The sequence below is a fragment of the Micropterus salmoides genome, unplaced genomic scaffold, assembly GCF_014851395.1.
Source record: "Micropterus salmoides isolate LMB-PRFRI ecotype aquatic unplaced genomic scaffold, ASM1485139v1 Ms_hic_scaffold_10, whole genome shotgun sequence".
Taxonomy (NCBI): Eukaryota; Metazoa; Chordata; class Actinopteri; order Centrarchiformes; family Centrarchidae; genus Micropterus; species Micropterus salmoides.
Genome location: NW_024040041.1, coordinates 7,908,216 through 7,926,720, shown reverse-complemented (window position 1 = coordinate 7,926,720; position 18,505 = coordinate 7,908,216). Strand labels below are relative to the sequence as shown.

Sequence of the window (18,505 nt, the reverse complement as noted above, 5' to 3'; positions counted from 1 at the left end):
AAGCATGTTGCACAAGGTCCACAACGTAACGTTAATACTGTCAGAATGTAATTAATTAAAAACATTAAAGAATGTATGATAACATGAGAGTTAATAACTCTTACATTCAGATATTACAATATTATTATATAATATTAACTTAAAATAAATGCCGCTTACTACTTGTGGGGTTCCCCAAGGGTCAGAGTTAGGTCCACTATTGTTTATTTTATACATACGTGAAATATGCACGGTTTCCCAAATAAATTTTGTTATGGCAAGAATTTGAAACTATTTTTGAATGCGGTTGTAAAAAAAAAAATTATATATTTTTATTAAATTATATATCTCTATATATATATCTATATCTATATCTATCTATCTATCTATCTATCTATCTATATATATATATATTTGTATATATATATAGATATATAGATATATATATACACACACACACGCACACACACATATACACACACACACACGCACACACACATATACACACACACATATATGAATTTAAGCAAGACTAAATTAATCTTTGGTAATCATGTAACAAATTTAGAAAGCAAACTTTGATAAGTGATGGTGAAATAGGAAGGCTGCCTGGAAGGGCTAAAGTGATATTAAATATAAATGATGTGACAGCAAACACATAAATATAAAATTAAGGACATTTTAATTCAAGCTTCATTCTACCCTTAGTGTTGCTTATTTACTCTCCCATACATTACATAATCCATGGAGATGTATGGGGTAAATTAATTATTATCTTAATATATATATATACTTTTGATTGTAGATCCAAAGGTTGTTTTAAAGTAACTGTTTTATTATTATTACTATTTTAGTGCGTCTGTTTTGTCTTTTCTTTTATCCTAAATTATAAGTCAGCTGCACCGTCTCAAGATTTCCTCCACCCCTCTTCTTTGTCTCTCCCTCATGTGCTTCCTCTCTTCATGGTGCTCTTTATGCCACCTCTGCGTCCCTCTTTCCTACATTATCACCCTCTGCAGATTGTGTTCTTCACACTGGGAAACTAACGCGGATTTGGCCTTGATCAAATTAAAGCTCCCCTTCATCCAATTATGTCTCATTAAAGCTGTCTCAGAGTTTTCAGTTCTCCATTTCTCTAATTATTTATCCTCTCCTTTCTCTCTCTTGTTAGGCTTCTGCTCTGCCTGTCTTAGATTTCAGTGTAGCACACAGTGCCGCGGCCTATGACTAGAGCACTGTTTCCAGGCCAAAGGCTGCAGGTAGGAAGTGAGCAAAATAGTAACACGATAGTGTAAAGATGCACATCTTTCCCCCGTCTGAAAATCCTCTGTCTGCTTCCCTTCCTCTTTGGCCTCCATCCACTCACCAAGGGGGCGGGTGCGTCCACCACATCTCTCCTGATTTCAGCTTTGGGAGAAGAGTCGCTGTCCAGATTCAGCTTCTCCACTGAGATCTCTCTGCAGAGCACACATACAGAAAATAAAGAACACAAATGAGTAACTCAGCGCTGTGAACGGTGAATGTGTGAAAAAAGAAAAGTAATGCTTAATGAACAATATATGAGTATTTATTGAAGCAATATGAGGCAACTGGATTTGATTTTAGATATTCAGGAAATTCAATCAACTTTTCCCCAAAACAGGTCAAAGGCCACTTAATTGGTTTACTCTTCAGTATAGTGGGATTTATTCATAAGGTTCATTGATTTAATGTCAGAAATGAAGGAATGCAAACCTGAAACAAACATGTCATTTAATTTATATTCACTGAATTACGCAACAAAAAAAGCACAGATAACAAAAGTACAGTTCATTTAAGGCCTGTCCATCAATAATTGGTTAAAAACTGCTCAAAATATTAATGAATACATTTTTTATCATGAAGTATCATTTAGAAATTAAATGGACAAAAAAAGAAGCCTAAGATGGTGACAACGTGTAGCACCAACATAATACCATTTCTTGACAGAAAACTGAATGTATGATTAAAAATACTACATCTGTACTTAAAATCTAAAAGAACATTTAAACCATTTTCAAGCTTTTTTGCCAAGCAGCAGGCACACACTGGTGACATACCCTGTGCTGTGTGTAAGTGTGTTGCTTGTGAAACTTGGTGTGTAGGCAGGTGTGTTGCTTCCACTGGGGATGGCATTCCTCAGCAGGCGGACCCAGGTAGCGATGTCCACATTCATCTGACGAGCACGCAGGAAGGCTTTACCTGAAACACACAGGGTGGAATATAACTGGATAAATAGAAGGTAAATCACTAAAATGGCTAGTACGCTTTCATGACTGTATTTATTTATATTATGTATTATTTAAAGAGTATCTGTGCATGCTAACTTCTGAGTAAGGTCTCATGTAGCTGGGTTTGCGTTTTCTCCCAGTATAATCCCAGTTCCAGAAAATACCAGAAAAAAACAAATAATTTGAGTTGTTAAAAAATGCTTTTACCTGACCTCAATGTTGGGATTAATGATCTATATTACACTATTAGTTTTTATTTTTACAGAACATTTGGCAAAGACTATTCAGGAGAAATGTGGGTTTCAGTGCCTTGCTTATCTACAGCCACACATTTGTGTTTGTTTTGCTGACTGACAAAAGTGTCCTTTCCCTGAAGAGTCCTGTGGCAGAGCAACCACTTTTAAGTGAAAGCTTAGTGATTCCCAATTTGTTTTAAAACTTGTGCTACTTCGGTTTAAAACACACTAATGTAATTAATTTGATTTAAAATTCCACATTTATCCGTATCACAATCTGTTCACTTTCAATTGCTTTAAAGGAGCATTCCACCGATTTTACTCATGAAGTTCAATTTAAGTGGCTCTACACTGGAACTACTCATTCTGTAAAAAGAGTTTGATTTTGAAGTTTCTATTCCTTTATGAGAGACTTTCATTTCAGTGGCTGTGTGTACACTTGAACATACCGTGCTGTTTAGAGAAGACTTTCTTCTGCCTCTGGAGTCTTCGGCCTCTCTCTATTACTGGGTTGAAGAAAATAACCTAAAACAAAAAAACAATAGGTTAAAAAACAACAAACTGTACAGTGCAGTAAGTGTATGTCTGGGTTAAAAAAGCAGACATATTGTCTTTTTGTAGTACCTGTGTATATAAGTGTGTCTCATGAAATTACAGGCAATAAGGAGCTGTGTAGGACCAGTCATATGCACATGCCATGTTTATATGGTTGATGAATGAAGCTCATGGTGGGTTATCTGTGTCAGTGTGTGTGTTTATTGTTTTGTGCGTGTCCTGTACCTCAGCCATCAGCAGCCCCTGTGGTTGCAGTTCCAGCTGGACTCTGTGTCTTTGGTTGTCCAGGAACTCTTCCAGCTTCAGGTACTTCAGAGCGCACAGGGAGCGGTAATCTCTCCAGTACACGGCTATCTCCATCTCCCTGGACTGAGCACACAAACATCTGAACGTCTGATCGCTGGTCCAGTTTGAATTTTGTGGATTCTAAAACTAATTAAGTCTGTTATTCTCTTTCATGGTTCCAGATGTAAGAACCTAAAAGACACTCTAGAGTTAGAAATACAAGGGCTTGTTATTGACAGTTTAGACCTTTAAAATTTAGCAATATGTCCAGGTTTGTTTTGAATAACTTAAATCTAATTTTGAAAATACCATTTGAAATGAAAACAGTGTGTAGTTTAAAATTTTAACCCCTTAAGACTTTCAAGAAATCAAATCCCATTTTTGATAATACTCATGGTCAGAAGTTTTTCAGCAACAGCCACTGTTTCCTGCAATAGTTGAGAGAGATCGTTTATACGAAAATGTGTCTAAAACGTTTTTCCGAAGTGGATCACTTTCAAATATTGCAGTGTCCAATGAAACAAGAAGAAGCAGCAACAGTGAGCTGAAGCAGAACAGCAGAAGATAAGATAAGATAAATGCCCAAGAAGTTTTGCCGTATGAGGGAGGATGGGGGAGAGATAGACAAGCAGCGGGCATGGGTGTATAAGTCTGTCTGTGTGTGCGTGTGTGCAAGAGAGAAAAACAGAGAGAGAGAGAGCGCTCCGTTTATTTATACTCATAGCTAGGCTAACTAAGTGGTTACTACCAAAACTTAGTGTTGAACTTTGTTATGGCAAGGCTGGCAGACCCAAGTGCAGGACAAAAAAGGGAGGAGTTACATAAAAGAGGAATATTTATTGCGGGGTTAAAGGGATCGGATATTGAGACGGGGAAGAGCAAGGTAGAGTGAAAATAGATGAGTGCCGAACCAGGTTGGTGGCTGCTGGACAGAACAGGGGGAACCAAAGCATAGAGTCCAGAGTGAGAGAGTCTTATTCGAGCAGGTCCAGAGCAGAATACAGGAATAATTTAGCCGGGCGGGGGTCCAGGGAGTAGCGGAACTAAACAACACATTATGCAAAATTCACTTTTAACTTTTATTATAGTGACTAAATGCTCTTTTTCAACAATCGGCCTAATTATTTAAATGTGTTCATTGTGTAGTTTTTTTCTTTGTTGTAGCCTACAGTTTAAAATTTAGGAAATTTCACTGTTTTGATCTGTAGTGAAATTAAGCAATTATGAAATTAATAAACGCCATAACTGCCACTCTACTGCTGTCATCACTCAGTTTAAAGTCCTCCCACATTGAGAACTTTGTGTTGTTTTCCCTTTGATGTGAACTGCTGTGTGCAGAGGTCAGGCATGCAAAAAAATACCCTCAATATTCAAATTTCAAAATTGAAAGTCAAATGTGTACCCAGCGTTCGAATATTTGAACATTCGGATCCAACCCTAGTGGGGACATGAATGTAGGTAAAAATCAGTTTGAACTGATCTGCTCATTTGAAAACATTCAGGATTTTTTCCCCTGAAAACGGGCAAAAAACAAAACAAAAATGATGATACATGTAGCACCTGTTCTTTAGCGACTGGTGCAATAACACCAGAGTGAAAGGACACTGTAAGAGAAAGAGTGCTGTGTGTCTTACTCTCTCCAGCTCTACAGTGAAGGTCTGGTCCCAGGCCTGCTCTCCAACTGTTTTCCAAGCTGTCTGACCAACCACTGTGTTCTCCAGCTTGAGCACTGCGCTCACCTCCGCTGTAAAACAACCACAGAAAGAGGCACTGCTTTTTCATCCAGAGCTACAATCCTGGAAATGCGTGACGGAAGAAAAGCGATCCTTGGCTCTGAATTGTTTCAAATTAATATCAGAAATAAGCTAATGTTGAGTGAAATCATTTGTTTAAATGAGCTAAAAGATAAAAGTTCTGATTCGTCGGAAAGGCGCCTGTTCAAAATAAATTAAACACTTACAGGAGAGCTCCTCGTTCTTGCCTGGGATCTTAAGGCTCATGCTGCTGGTGCTGCGGCTGTAGAGGCCACTCAGTTTGAAAGTGGAGCGTCCATCTCCCGGAGAGTGAGCGGGAAGAACCACTGGGGTCCCTCTGCTCCGCCCAGGGACGACCTCCAGCAGCCCCATACAGCCAAGAAGACGCACCTGAAGAGTACCTAGAAGGAAAATTGACCTTTATTTATAAAGATCAGTGCTTGAAAAACAACCATCTCGACAGGTAAGAAAATGCATGATGCAGCTTCTCCCAGTATTTCCACATTATAGCTTCTGGGTCTACCTGTGAGAGGTGACGGTTTGCTCAGGGTGCTATATTGGTTATGGACATAGGGGTTGCTGTAGCGGGAGCTGAAAGACAAGGAGGAGGCCAGCACTAGCTCCTCCTTGATCAGGCAGGCCTTGGGATGATCCTCGGGGAGCTCCAGCAGCCTCTGCTCCAGGGAGCACCTGATCAGGTCAAGACGCTGGGACGACTCGCTCAGGCCGCACTGAGCCTGCAGACATCATTAAATGTTTCCTTTTGAGTGACTTTTGTTTGTTTTCTTTCTTTCTTAACAAAAAATTATTGTTATTGGTGGGAAAACAAGGTTGTTGCAGCAGCAATACTAATAATGACAAGGAAAATAGAAGCTCTGAATAAAACTGTGCTAATATGCAACACAAAGAATATGAGATAATATTAAAATAAATAATATGATGTATGCAAATATGTAAGCCCACATTTACATGGTTAAAGTGGGAAAAATTGATTAAAAAAAGTTTTTTTACCTACAGATTCAACCAATAATGGATTACTAATTAATATATTGATTACTTAAAGGAAAATACACCTATTGTTACTGAGCCTTCTTGCTGAGAGTTAGATGATAAATACAAAGCCAGCAGCAGGTTAGCTTAGCGTAGCACACTGGAATCAGAGAGAAACAGCTCCATCAAAAGGTAACAAAACTTATGTGCCCCTGTAAAGCTTACTAACACATTATACCTCATTCAGATTCTGTTACCGTTGGAGCCAGGCTTGCCGTTTCCTCATCTAGTCTAGTTTAGTCAGGCTAACTGGCAGCTGGCTGTAGCTTCATATATACTGTACCAACATAAGAGTGACATCAATCTTCTCATTTAGCTTTGGGCAAGAAAGCGAGTTTATTTCCTAAACCGCAGGACTATTGTCTTACTATCAATATCCTGTATATGAAGGTATAAGTGGATACATTTAATACTTAATTCTATAGAAAGATGAATATCTGTATTTGCCAAATAAATAAATATAAACATGAATACAGAAATTGTGGAATCATTACAAAAATAATTTTACAACATGTCAAAATGACAAAGAAAATGTGTAAATCTACAACAGTGCAGTGTTTCTTTGGTGTGTATTAACGTTTACAAACCTTTTTAAAAACCTAACTGATGCTGCATTGAAACAGCAGATTTAACTAAATATATTTTAAACCAAGTCCTCTCCTGCCAGCTCTCTGACCTCAGCCATGGCCTTCTTGTCTTGGACCTTTCCTGCCCCCAACAATCGCAGCATATTCTTGGCTCCCTCTGCCATGGCGTGCTCCACACGGTAGTGATGCCACAGCTCCTCCACACGTAGCTCCACCCCACACTCGTCCGGCTTACCTGGGACACAGTGTCAGGTTTAGTCAACAACATATGGATGACAGGGTGTACAGCAACATGCGTTGATTAACAGAAACAGATTTGGTCGCAGTGATCCATCTTTGGTTTGCTTCCTTTCGTCATCAGTTTCCTATTTACACATCTTTAACGGAGCAACATCAGCTTTTAAATTTTGCTGCTAGCCACCCAACAAATGCAAATTCAATATTCACTCTCCTTGTAGCTCTGTTTTGGTCCCTGCTAACTCCTGAGAAAATAATCTGTCTCTTCAGCTGTAAACAGCTACTTGCAGTGTCTGTCTGTCTCAGGTAGTGGACAGTAGATTTTTAGAGCTTTTTTGCCTGCTGTAGCTGAAAACGCTGACAGTGACTGGTTGTCACTCTGGCAGTAAATGTACAGTGTGCGTTATAGTTTGACAGTAAATAAAGGCCTCAGAGGCTGATGGGGTTATGCAGTGGGAAACAAAGTAGAGGCACCAAAAGTGAGTGGAGTTGAGTAGAGTCATACCATGCAGTGGAAATATGTAGACGCTGTTGTGCTACACATCACATCTCTTTGGCTCATGGCTTACACTGTTTAGTTCAGTACAAAAACAGCAGTACGGCAGTATTACAGGAGTTCTGTGTATAAAGGGCTTCTGACTCAGACCTTTCAGTCTCACTCCCTTCCTGGCTCCCTGCATCTGTCCTGCCTCCTCTCTAACCTCTGTTAAATGAGGCACGGCTTTTAGCTGTTGGGCAACATCAAGGGGATGCAGGAACATCAATAAGGCTCTAACCGGAGCGAGTGAGAGGGCTGTACTCAATGTGAGTGTGTGTGTGTGTGTGTGTTTGACTGGAAGACTGTACACTGTGAAGTTCTAAAGCAAGAATTGATCCATTACCACCCACATCATAAAACATGCAGTGTTTATAAGCTGAAAGAGTGACAGGTGGGATGAAAGAGGAAAATGAGAGTGAGGATATAAACAAAATGCGTTATAGGTACATTGGTTGTCCTCAGACTGCTCCGTGGCCTGCATGGCCTTTCGGATCTGCATGCGGATGATGTCGATCTTTGTCTTGCTGTCCTGCAGCATCTGCTGAGCCGTCTGGAGAAACTTCTTGTCCTGTGGAGGGAAACAAAAAACAGGAGGAGATCTGAGAGAGAGTAAAGCACAGACTAGATATTACAGACTCTGCAGTGGATAGTAAAGTGAAAAAGAATTATGGCTAAAAGCTGAGTCAGGCAAATACCTTGGTACCTCCATTGGCATAAATTGGTATCATGTTTTCTGCTCCCTGTTTGACCTTCAGCTCAATGTTTAGCTGCCGCTCCAAAGCTGCAATGCGGTGCTGGTTGGCCGACGTCCGACTGACCGACTCCGGAGACTTAGGGGCATCTGGGCAAGAGAAGTGGTTGGATGGTAAGAGATCCGGTTACTGTCAGTGCAGTTGTTAAAACATCATCATTGTCTTTTGGAAGAACAAAAAGCCTAAACCCTAAAGGCTCTTCTCATTCTTCTCAAATTGATCTCAGCCCGCCATCTTGAGGGACATCTCAATTCTTAAAATGCATCTGGAGCAGAGAGGAGGCTTGCTGGAGGAGCTATAATCAAGAATACACAGGTGTATGCTTTGCGGAAGTCTTTTTGGCACCTGTTACGCATAAAAGAGGTGTGACACACAGCTGAAATTTACAAACCATGGTGAGAGCAGGACTCTACAGTGTTCCTTTTGTATTCAGAAATTGCATTAGGTATTTAAAGAGGTGGTATTATGCTAATTTTCAGGTTCAAAATCTTATTTAGGGGTTGTACCAGAACAGGTTTACATGGTTTCATTTTCAAAAAACACCATATTTTTTGTCATACTGCACATTCCTGTAGCTCCTCTTTTCACCCTGTGTGTTGAAGGCTCCGTTTTAGCTATGGAGTGATATATCTTGCGTCTACAGGATCTTTGTCGGGAAGTTCCTAGTTAAGGACTACTAGCCAATCAAAATCAGAGAAGGGCGGGTCAGTGAGAAGCCGGTAAACACAGCTACAGTTCAGCTGGATATCCCCTTACCAGCTTAGCAAAATGGACTGGAGAAAGAGTGATGAGTGATGAGTTATTAACCTGTAACAAATCTAGGCGAATCTCGCCGCTAGGTGAGCGTTATGACATGCATTTTGCTGTGACGTCACAGAGAACAAAAGGAAATGGCTGGACTACAAAGTAGCTGTTTTCAGGCAGTTCAGGGCAGAGTTTTCTGTGGGAGATGGGAACTCCCTTTGGGCTGGACTTTGTTGCTTTTTCACTTTGCAAACCTTTTAAATGCACAAAAAAGTTTTATAACTCAATAAAGGAGAGGGAAAAAGACAAAAAGTGTAATATGACCTCTTTAAGATGATCAAATGTGCGAACTGATGTGCAAAGGTGACACGATGTTTACAAGTGCAAACAGCTGTTGTCATTATGCAGTCTATAATATATATATATATATATATATATATATATATATATATATAATTGCCTGTTATGCTGTCTGCAAATATAATTGCAAAGGTATGGTTCTGTGACACAACATGAAGAAATTCAAGACAGCCCCTGCTGGTAACTGCAGTGCCAAGATATATTAAAAAGCAGTGGACCACTAGTCTGACATTTTGAAGTAAGTTTTGGAGAAATAGATTATTTTATATAACCCAGTATTGGAAACATTTATGTAATGATGATTATGTTATAAGTACGTTCTGACAGTTTCAAAGAGGAGAAATGGCACATCCCACACTGGCACAGATGCTTATAGTATAAACCACCTCTCCATCTGCGTTGCCAGGTCATTTTTCTGGAGCTTTAGCCCCGGATGTTTTGACTGTAGCTCCAAATGTAACTCAACATCAGCAACAAAAATATTTTCCATGTTAATATGCAATAATGTTCATGATGCAGCCTGTCTCACAGGTCTTCAAAGAGTAGTCGCAATAATATTGCTGCATTTTGTTTACCGTAACTCGGCCCGCCTGCGTTTAGAATGAGCACCAGAGAGAGAGAGAGAGAGAGAGAGAGAGAGAGAGAGAGAGAGAGAGAGCATTGCTCACAGCTTCAGGGCTTATCCGCGACTTCTTAATTGTCCCTAGCAAAATTGTAATCAATACATTTAAATGTAAATGTTGTCAGTCATTGTCTAGTCAGTGTATAGCTACACAAACGGTTAACAATCACCGCAAAGTAGTGAGAAAATATCATGACACACATGACCGCGACACAGACACCTGTCGAGCTGTGTCCTGCTGTCTCTGTCCCACTCGCTCAGAGACACTTCGCTGAAGTTAACATAAGTGTGGAATTGTGGTGATATTTCTGTCTGATCACAAGTGTTTTCAGTTTCGGTTTTCTTCCTCTGATGAAGAGCAGTGCGCTCGTCTCATCGAGTAGGCTACAAGTCAAATAAGATATAGGCCTAACTGTTTTTGAAAAATGGGCCAACGATTGGCCCATAAAGCACTGCAGTCAAGCCAGCCTCCACTTTGAAAACGACAGTCAAGCCAGCCCTCGCGCTGTTTTGCGATGCGTGTTTTTTTTCTAAGCATTACGGTAACATCGTGTCGCTGCACATTTCAAAATAAAAGTGAGCTTCTGCTGAACATAATGCAATTGATGTGGCAGAAACGATTGAATAAATAAATAAATGCTTAAGACACCACAAGTATCTAAAGAAAATATTACATTCTCACAGAAAGCTTACGACATTCAGCCAAGATTCGAACTCATGTAAAAAGAAAACTTCCTGTTTCCACTAACTCATTTCACTTCACAGTGACAGCAGACCACCTCAGGGTGACAATCTGTCAATATCAGAGCAATCTGATGTAGGTTTTTAAAGTTCCAGCCCTTGAAAGTGTGTAATATTTTCCCTATTCGCAAAGATTCAAATTGACGTAAAAAGGAAACCTCCTGTTTCAACTTTTAACAACTCTAGTGCCCTTTCACAGGGGCCAATGTGAAGCCAACTTGCACTTTTTGTTTTGATTCACATGCAGCAGTGGATGGCAAAAGGCAGCCCATGGGCCAAATTAAAGATATCAGTGCAAGACTCCAGCAAGATGAGAGGAGGTGGACTCTGTGTTTTTACATCGATTACTCTTGGTGCTCAAACGCAGTCAAGATGGATGTATACGTGTATGTAGGCTATTTATGTAGCCTATATAAATAGCCTAATTGAAGCCTATATATTGATTTATTTTAATTAATATATTACCATATTTTAATATAGGCCTACACTTAAATATATGTTGTGTGTATCATGAATGAACTACAAATTTCGTTTTGTTATGCAGCCTAGTGCTGTAAAAATGACTAATAAACAACCTTGTACCTTTTCTCTAAACCTATGAAAGTGTCTCAGTCAAAATGTAATTCAATGTTTGTAACGTTGATATAAAATTGTCGCATATGTTGACATCCTTGGAGGTATACAGATGAAATAACTTTTAATTAAAAAAACAGTAGACCTATAATGTAACATGGTAGTAAAAGCAGGGAACCTGTGGGAAATGCCTACAGAAGCTTAGAAACGAACAACAGAACAACCAGCTGACCAAGATGAAAGACAGAAAGCAGTAAAAACCATATAAGGCCGACACAGTCGACTACTAGTAGGCCTATAAAAGAGGTATTGGTTTCTGATCCTCAAACTTGAGACCTCTATTAAAATGAATGAATTATCAGGATGATTCTTTTGTGGCTGTCCACCTCCACAGTTTGTCCAGTTAGAACAATTAATGATGTTGGTAATCTGTCAAATCCAATGACACTGTCACAGTCTTTGTTCTTGTGACTTGTTTATTGTAGAAATGGAAATCTAGTATGAGCAGAGGTGTGTGTGTGTGTGTGTGTGTGTGTGTGTGTGTGTGTAACAGTAAACAGAGACTGGGACTATGTTGTTTTCTTCATTTGTTGAAAAAGGTCTTATGTTGTCAGAGTACACTGACATTCATCTTTGAAATTTTAACCTTGTCTTTTGTAGATCCAATGTGAAATGTGTGAAAGGTGGTTCCATGAGCAGTGCCTTGCTATGGACACCAAGACCTGAAGAAAGCGAGAAAATCAAAGTGGAATTGCTCTGTGTGCCTGTAATACATCACATCCCACCAATATAGCTTGTATGGACAAGGAAGTAATGGGAATAAAGAAATGATCCAAGATACACACATATGCACATTCTGAACAATTACATATTTTTTGTAATATATACACATAGCCTACTTTTATTTTATAAAGATGTTTAATATTTTGTCTACACACATACATGTGTATATATATCTGGAAAATAATGTGCAGTGTCTGTGTGTTTATATGTGTGTATATATATGTGGAAATGTTTATATGTGTATACATTTTGAAAATGGACATGAGACTGCTTTGATATTGGCTGTCTGTTATTCTCTGGTGGTCACTTGAAGAGGACACTTTCAAGGGCTGTAACTTTAAAAAAACTACATCAGATTGCTCTGATATTGACAGAGGGTCTCCCTGAGGTGGTCTGCTGTCACTGTGAAGTGAAATGAGTTAGTGGACACAGGACGTTTTCTTTTAACATCAATTTGAAATCAGCAAATTCAGTGACAATATTAGACATCTTCAAGGGCTCTAACTTTCAAACTAAACATCAGATTGCTCTGATATTGACAGAGGGTCTCCCTGAGGTGGTCTGCTGTCACTGTGAAGTGAAATGAGTTAGTGGACACAGGAAGTTTCCTTTTTACATGAGTTCGAATCTTGGCTGAATGTAGTAAGCTTTCTGTGAGAATGTAATATTTTCTTTAGATACTTGTGGTGTCTTAAGCATTTATTTATTTATTCAATCGTTTCTGCCACATCAATTGCATTATGTTCAGCAGAAGCTCACTTTTATTTTGAAATGTGCAGCGACACGATGTTACCGTAATGCTTAGAAAAAAACATGCATCACAAAACAGCGCCAGGGCTGGCTTGACTGTCGTTTTCGAAGTGGAGGCTGGCTTGACTGCAGTCATAAAGCATAGGCCTACACTGGGCTGGCCCAATCACATCTCATATAGCACCCACTCCCTCTGCTCAGCTGTTTCTTGTGTTGTGGACCAAAAAAATAATAATTCGCCAAATGCCAGAAAATAACAATACATAGATATAAGCTAGAAAAAATAATAAGCTACTGATTACATTCTATTATATTTTTATATTCTTAATTGTCACCTGTCACCTAAATTTTGTCCTTCCCTTTATAAAAATAAAGACATTTCCACAATAAATTGGTGCAGAAAATGTCTCCAGAATTCAGGAAATTAAGTGTTTAAATGCTCAAAATCTTCTGGAGGAGGACCCCCTGAATATTTTGTCAATAAATAATTCTTAACTGAATTCAGATTAATTAAGCTAATTTATCATTGAGGTGAAAAGGTGCCATGTGCACATTAAAAAGACTTTAGATAAGTCTTTATCTGACAGCCTTACTGCATTATATTACAGTATATTCTTCTTATTTTGAATTGTCATCTGAGACATTTCCTCAATAAACTGGTGCAAAGAAATTCACCAGAATGCAGAAGTGTTTAAAGCCCAAATTTTTCAGGGGGAAGACCCCCCAGATCCCCCCCAATTTAGTATTATCAGTGTTAATTATTATCAGTAGTAATTATAAAATTCATAATAAATTTAGGCTATATATATAATTTACAGTTGCTTTATTAATACTTTGGGTAGGAGGAAAGGGGGGGTGGGGGCTTAAAACATGAAAGATTTCTGTGCAGGGCTAAGCCCCCAGTGTTTCAAGAGTCTGGAAACGCCCTTGCACCTCTCCATGGTGGATACCTTTGTTGTCATCGGGGCCCTTGACCACAATGTGCGCATCCAGCTCCTGCAGCTGAGAGTGGAGGGACTCCAGTTTGCGTGTCGAGCTGCGGAGCTGCGAGTCCACCTGCTGGGCATTCCTCTTGTCGGTGGTGGCCCTGCGTAAATTCTCCGCACCCTCCTTGATCTTCAGCTCCTTGCGGATCTCCCTGCGGATCCTCTCGCGGTGCTCGTCCAGGCGCTGCTGCACGCAGGAGTCAGAGAAGTCCGAGTTTTGATCCAGACCAAGCTGCTGGAGCACTGACAGCCCGCCAGGATCATTCTGAAAGAGGAGAAAAGGAGGAGGGTGAGATGTTTAAGGAGAAGGTGCAAAAGGAGAAGGAGGCTGTGGCAAAGAGGGAGCAAGTGCGTGCAGAAAATGGTGCAAATATGAAAAGGGAAGGTTAAACTATATTTAGCCTGCTTTGTATGAGGGGGATTATTCAATCTGAGTTGAAAGAGAAACCGATTCAAAAGGTGACATCTCCAGCTGGGAGCTGCTGAGCCGAGGTTACAACAGACAAAGCTGGTAACAGTCACCCTGCGCAGTTGTGACCATGTGGAGCCCTGTGGGATGAAAGGAGGGGGAAACAGAGTTGAGTGAATCCTCAACTTGTGAAACCTACCGAGCTGAGACCGTGAGGCAGCAGCAAAGCAGAGGCCGTGCTTAAGTGCGTAGAGAGCTGAGTGCTCACATCAGCGCTCCTACTGATCGACACTAACCAGATTACAGCAGATTAGAACGGCATTAATACAGACTAAAATCAAATCAGCATCTTGTCTGCTTTTGGATGCGTCACAAGTAAACATAAACACAAAGAATGCATATGTATAAAAATGTAACAGATCCATGACAATCTCAGTAAACATCATGAAAGTAAACAACAAATACAGCTCAGAAGACAGAAAAATGAGAGTATATCCAAATAAACATAGTCAGATGTTTTTAATGTTTGGTCAAAATTCAAATGACTTTTTCTACAGTGATAGCACCCCCTGTACATTAGTGTTCTCCAGGAATTGTGACTTTTCACCTTCATGTTATATTATTATTATGAATATCGGTGTACATATATTCAGTGTTTCCCATTAATTAACGAGACCATGGCAGCCCGCCACAGTCTAATTTGTTCTGCCATAGTTTTAAAAAGAACCCAAAATATTTTTCACATAATAACATTTCAGACCTCTAACGTTGTGTTTTGTGGGAGCTGCTCTGCGCTACTGTAAGCGCGCACGCTCACACACTTTGGCATCCGGCACAAGACAACCACTTTTCTTTTGAGGTAACATAATTTATCAAATTGGGTCGGACTTGATGAATTTAGCACGAGGATACATATGTGATAACGCCCTGTTTTCAAAATTAGGTGTCTATACAGTATGGAAATAAGATCCAACAATAAAATGTTAGGGAAATTACCCACTCACCATAGTCTCTTAAAATCCTATGGGAAACACTGATTCATTAATTCTAAATATTTTCTAACATCACTTACAGCAGCTATTGAGTGGTTAAACTCTAGTGGTTAACGTATTCCAAATATATCTGCGAGCCGCTTGTCTAACACGGCTTCCTGCCAAACAAAGTTAGCTAGCTCCTCTTTCAAATGTGAAACGTTACTGTGAAATCTCAAAGTTGTTGTCCTCGTTGTAGACAGTCATGTAGTATTAGATGCATTCAGCAGCAGCGTTTCCTCTGGGTCACTGTATCATAGACAGGTGGGGCCAGGTGGTGGTTAGGAAATGGTTTCTCGTAGCACTGGTTGGAATTAAGAGTGCTGGTAAAGGGCTACATAGCAGAAAACGATAACTATTACTATCAATATCAATATCAATAGTTATCATTTTTATGATGGCATTGACATGAGATTTGATATATGGTATTATTATTATTATTCTTAGTAGTAGTAGTCTATTGGTGTTTTTTACCAATTTTGCTGTACTTTTGTTCAAAGTACTATTTATAACAATAAAAAGTTTCTTTTCATACTAATATTAGGAATTATCTTTGTTTATAAAAAAAAAAAGAATATTGGTCCATATGCATATCAGATTTTAAAATCCTCCAATATCGAAATTGGCATCAGACTTAAAAATCCCATATCGGCCCGGGCTCTACATAAAGTAATGAACGTAGCGCTAAGATTACAGTTGCTGTGAGTTTCGACAGTCTGGTCTAATCTACACCCTTAAAACAAACACAGCTTAGGCTAGTTATACACCCACTGAACGACCGAATACAATCGAGTGGGAATCAGTCCTAACTTTAGCACTGAGTGAAATACAAACTTGACAGCAGGATGGTTTCTCCCAAATGTTGAATGTTGTAAAGGAACAAAAGTCTTAAATAACTAATGATACATAACTAACGCTAAAGTGCTACAAAAAAACCCACCTTGTATCAACGTTTGTAGGCTTTACAGGACTATGACACGCTGCAGTTGGTTGACAGGTTGTCTCCTAATATCGTGGCCGTCAAATGTCAGTAAACTGCTGCATTGGAAAACAGTCAGTTCACTGATGTCACTGCTAACCTAGATATGAGGTCCTCATGCAAAGGTGCTGAACACAGGACAGGGGACAAAATAATATGAACACCTTCCCAATCTCAAAACTAACACAACCACAGAAAAGGTAAAAAGAAAACTGCAGGTAAGTCAAATCCTCTCTGACACAGTCTTAAGATTATAAGCTTTAATATATATAGTGCATGTTTCAGAGCAACTGTATTTAACAGTTGTGTCCATCCCCAGTATATGTTTCTGTAGACACAGATCATTCTTCATAAACCTGTTGAACAAGGTCTTGAAAGCCTTGAGATGTCTTGCATTAATTTGATGTTGTGACATTAGATCTCAAAATAAATAGATCACATGCATTTGGACAGTGAAGGCTCTCCCCTCCCCTCTGCCAGAGTATAATGACGGGGTGCTCAGGGCCTTTCACTGCACCATGCAAGCTTAGCAGATCTGATTACAACTTCTTAGGTCTCTGTGTCCATTCAGCTACATGCAGGCTGGGACTACAGCTCTGCTCTCATTAAAGCCATAATCCATCTGCAACACAATACAGTACATCAGTCAGGCACAGCCCCAGCGGCCAACCAAACACATAACACAGTCCAAGTGCTTGCAGGATTCTACCGGCTGCTTTAATGCAATGTTATGTTATTGCACAACTCTGAAGCAATGTAATTGAGTATGTTTCACCAATTGCTTGTGTCAAAATGTGTCATTTTGTCAGGGAGTGTGGTCTAGAAGAACCACAGATACAACACCTTATATTTTTAAAGATGTAAATCGATACAGATGCTGACATCACTGACAAGCACACAGACAGGGACATGTATACATGCACATGCACTGCAAACTTCTTCTACTAATGTGGCAGGCCTGAGAATTTTTCAGCATGAGCATTAGCGGAGGCCACAGCCATTCAAGGTAAAACAGAAAGCAGAGGCAGAGTAACACACCAGAACACACTGGCAGGAAGGGAGAGTTTGTGCTGTGACGCACTCCTATTCAACACAATACAACTTAATCCCTGGTGTTTTACAACAAAGAACCTCTGGAGCGAGGTGTAAGACAGCTCGTACAGAGTGAAATCACAACAGCAGACGGGAATGATTCGCTGTCAGACAGGAGATGTTTTTACAGGAAGTGAACTAGGAAGCAGACAGAAAAGAGAAGGGCCATAGTAATGGATAGAAAGAAAAAAGGCGGCCATGTTGAGGCCTGCTCTGGCCACAGTTGCCTACCGAACACTCTGTGTCACTCTGGTCAGTGTGTACTGGGGAATCAGCCGGTTGATCCCCTAGCAGGTCCTCCAGTACGTCCTCACTGGCCATGTTTGGCCTACCTCTGGCTTCGCGCCTGTATCCCTCCCTACTCTCTGTCCCCTGCCACGCACACACACACACACACAGAGCGCTGACAGCAGCACCAATCAGGCAACACCAAGCGCTATTCCTGCCTCCTCAAAATCCAGGATGTCCTTCCCGCCAGGAATCAAAAGCCAGTCTAAAACTGGAGCGAGTGAACGAGGTGGAGGAGAGGAATAAAGAATCGACCGAGAGAGCCCCACCTCGCTGCTTCCTGTTCTGCTCTTTGCCACATAGAGACTGAGGCGTCATGCACTTTGTACAGACACACACACACACACATTGGGGTGGTTTTGTAAGTGAGAGAGCTCACAGCCACTGTGCTTCCTGCCACTTTGGGTCTCCAAAACTGTAAGACAGGCTGTTGTGATAGATCGTGGACATGTTAAATGGATTTTCAGACCATGTATATCTTTGTTTGTTCGTGTGTGCATGTGGAAGTATAACACAGTACTCATCTGGATATATATGCAGCATTATTTCTATTATTTACATGCAGATGAATTAACAAAATAAACTGCAAGTGGTAAAAGAACAAAACATTCACATTACGAAGCACTAGATTTTCTTTTATTTTTTATTTTTTAAAGGGACTCGACGTATTGATGAGCTGTAAAAAGGACAGGGATTCATAATAAGCTGTGTTGTGAGCTAGCCGAACTTAAACAAAAAGTCAAGGCCAAAAAAACAAACAAATTTACAGTCACAAAGCATCCGAGCATTGGGTTCTGTTGTGTCCTCTTGATATAACACCACGCCATACGGAGACAAACTGCACACATAGTTGAATAGACTGACATTCCCCGCAGCGTGCAAGTCAACTGGAAGCTGAAATGACTTTTTGGAAGCTCACACATCT

The 18,505-nt window shown here is 40.0% G+C and overlaps 1 protein-coding gene across 4 annotated transcripts in view; it reads right to left on the bottom strand.

The window, feature by feature from the left end:
• LOC119883191 (serine/threonine-protein kinase N1-like) overlaps positions 1–18,505 on the bottom strand; it is a 39,094-nt gene that overhangs the window by 5,825 nt on the left and 14,764 nt on the right. For 3 of the 4 annotated variants that reach the window (XM_038693771.1, XM_038693777.1, XM_038693766.1), the window contains 11 exons: positions 13,746–14,046; positions 8,166–8,311; positions 7,918–8,038; positions 6,785–6,930; positions 5,582–5,795; positions 5,265–5,459; positions 4,939–5,048; positions 3,245–3,388; positions 2,914–2,989; positions 2,058–2,199; positions 1,346–1,436 (listed from right to left, as the gene is read on the bottom strand). In XM_038693771.1, the coding sequence (XP_038549699.1) occupies positions 1,346–1,436; positions 2,058–2,199; positions 2,914–2,989; positions 3,245–3,388; positions 4,939–5,048; positions 5,265–5,459; positions 5,582–5,795; positions 6,785–6,930; positions 7,918–8,038; positions 8,166–8,311; positions 13,746–14,046 (1,686 nt within the window). Of the gene's footprint in view, positions 1–1,345; positions 1,437–2,057; positions 2,200–2,913; positions 2,990–3,244; positions 3,389–4,938; positions 5,049–5,264; positions 5,460–5,581; positions 5,796–6,784; positions 6,931–7,917; positions 8,039–8,165; positions 8,312–13,745; positions 14,047–17,523; positions 17,888–18,505 lie in introns of those variants that run through there. The other variant, XM_038693760.1, reaches the window with a different exon arrangement.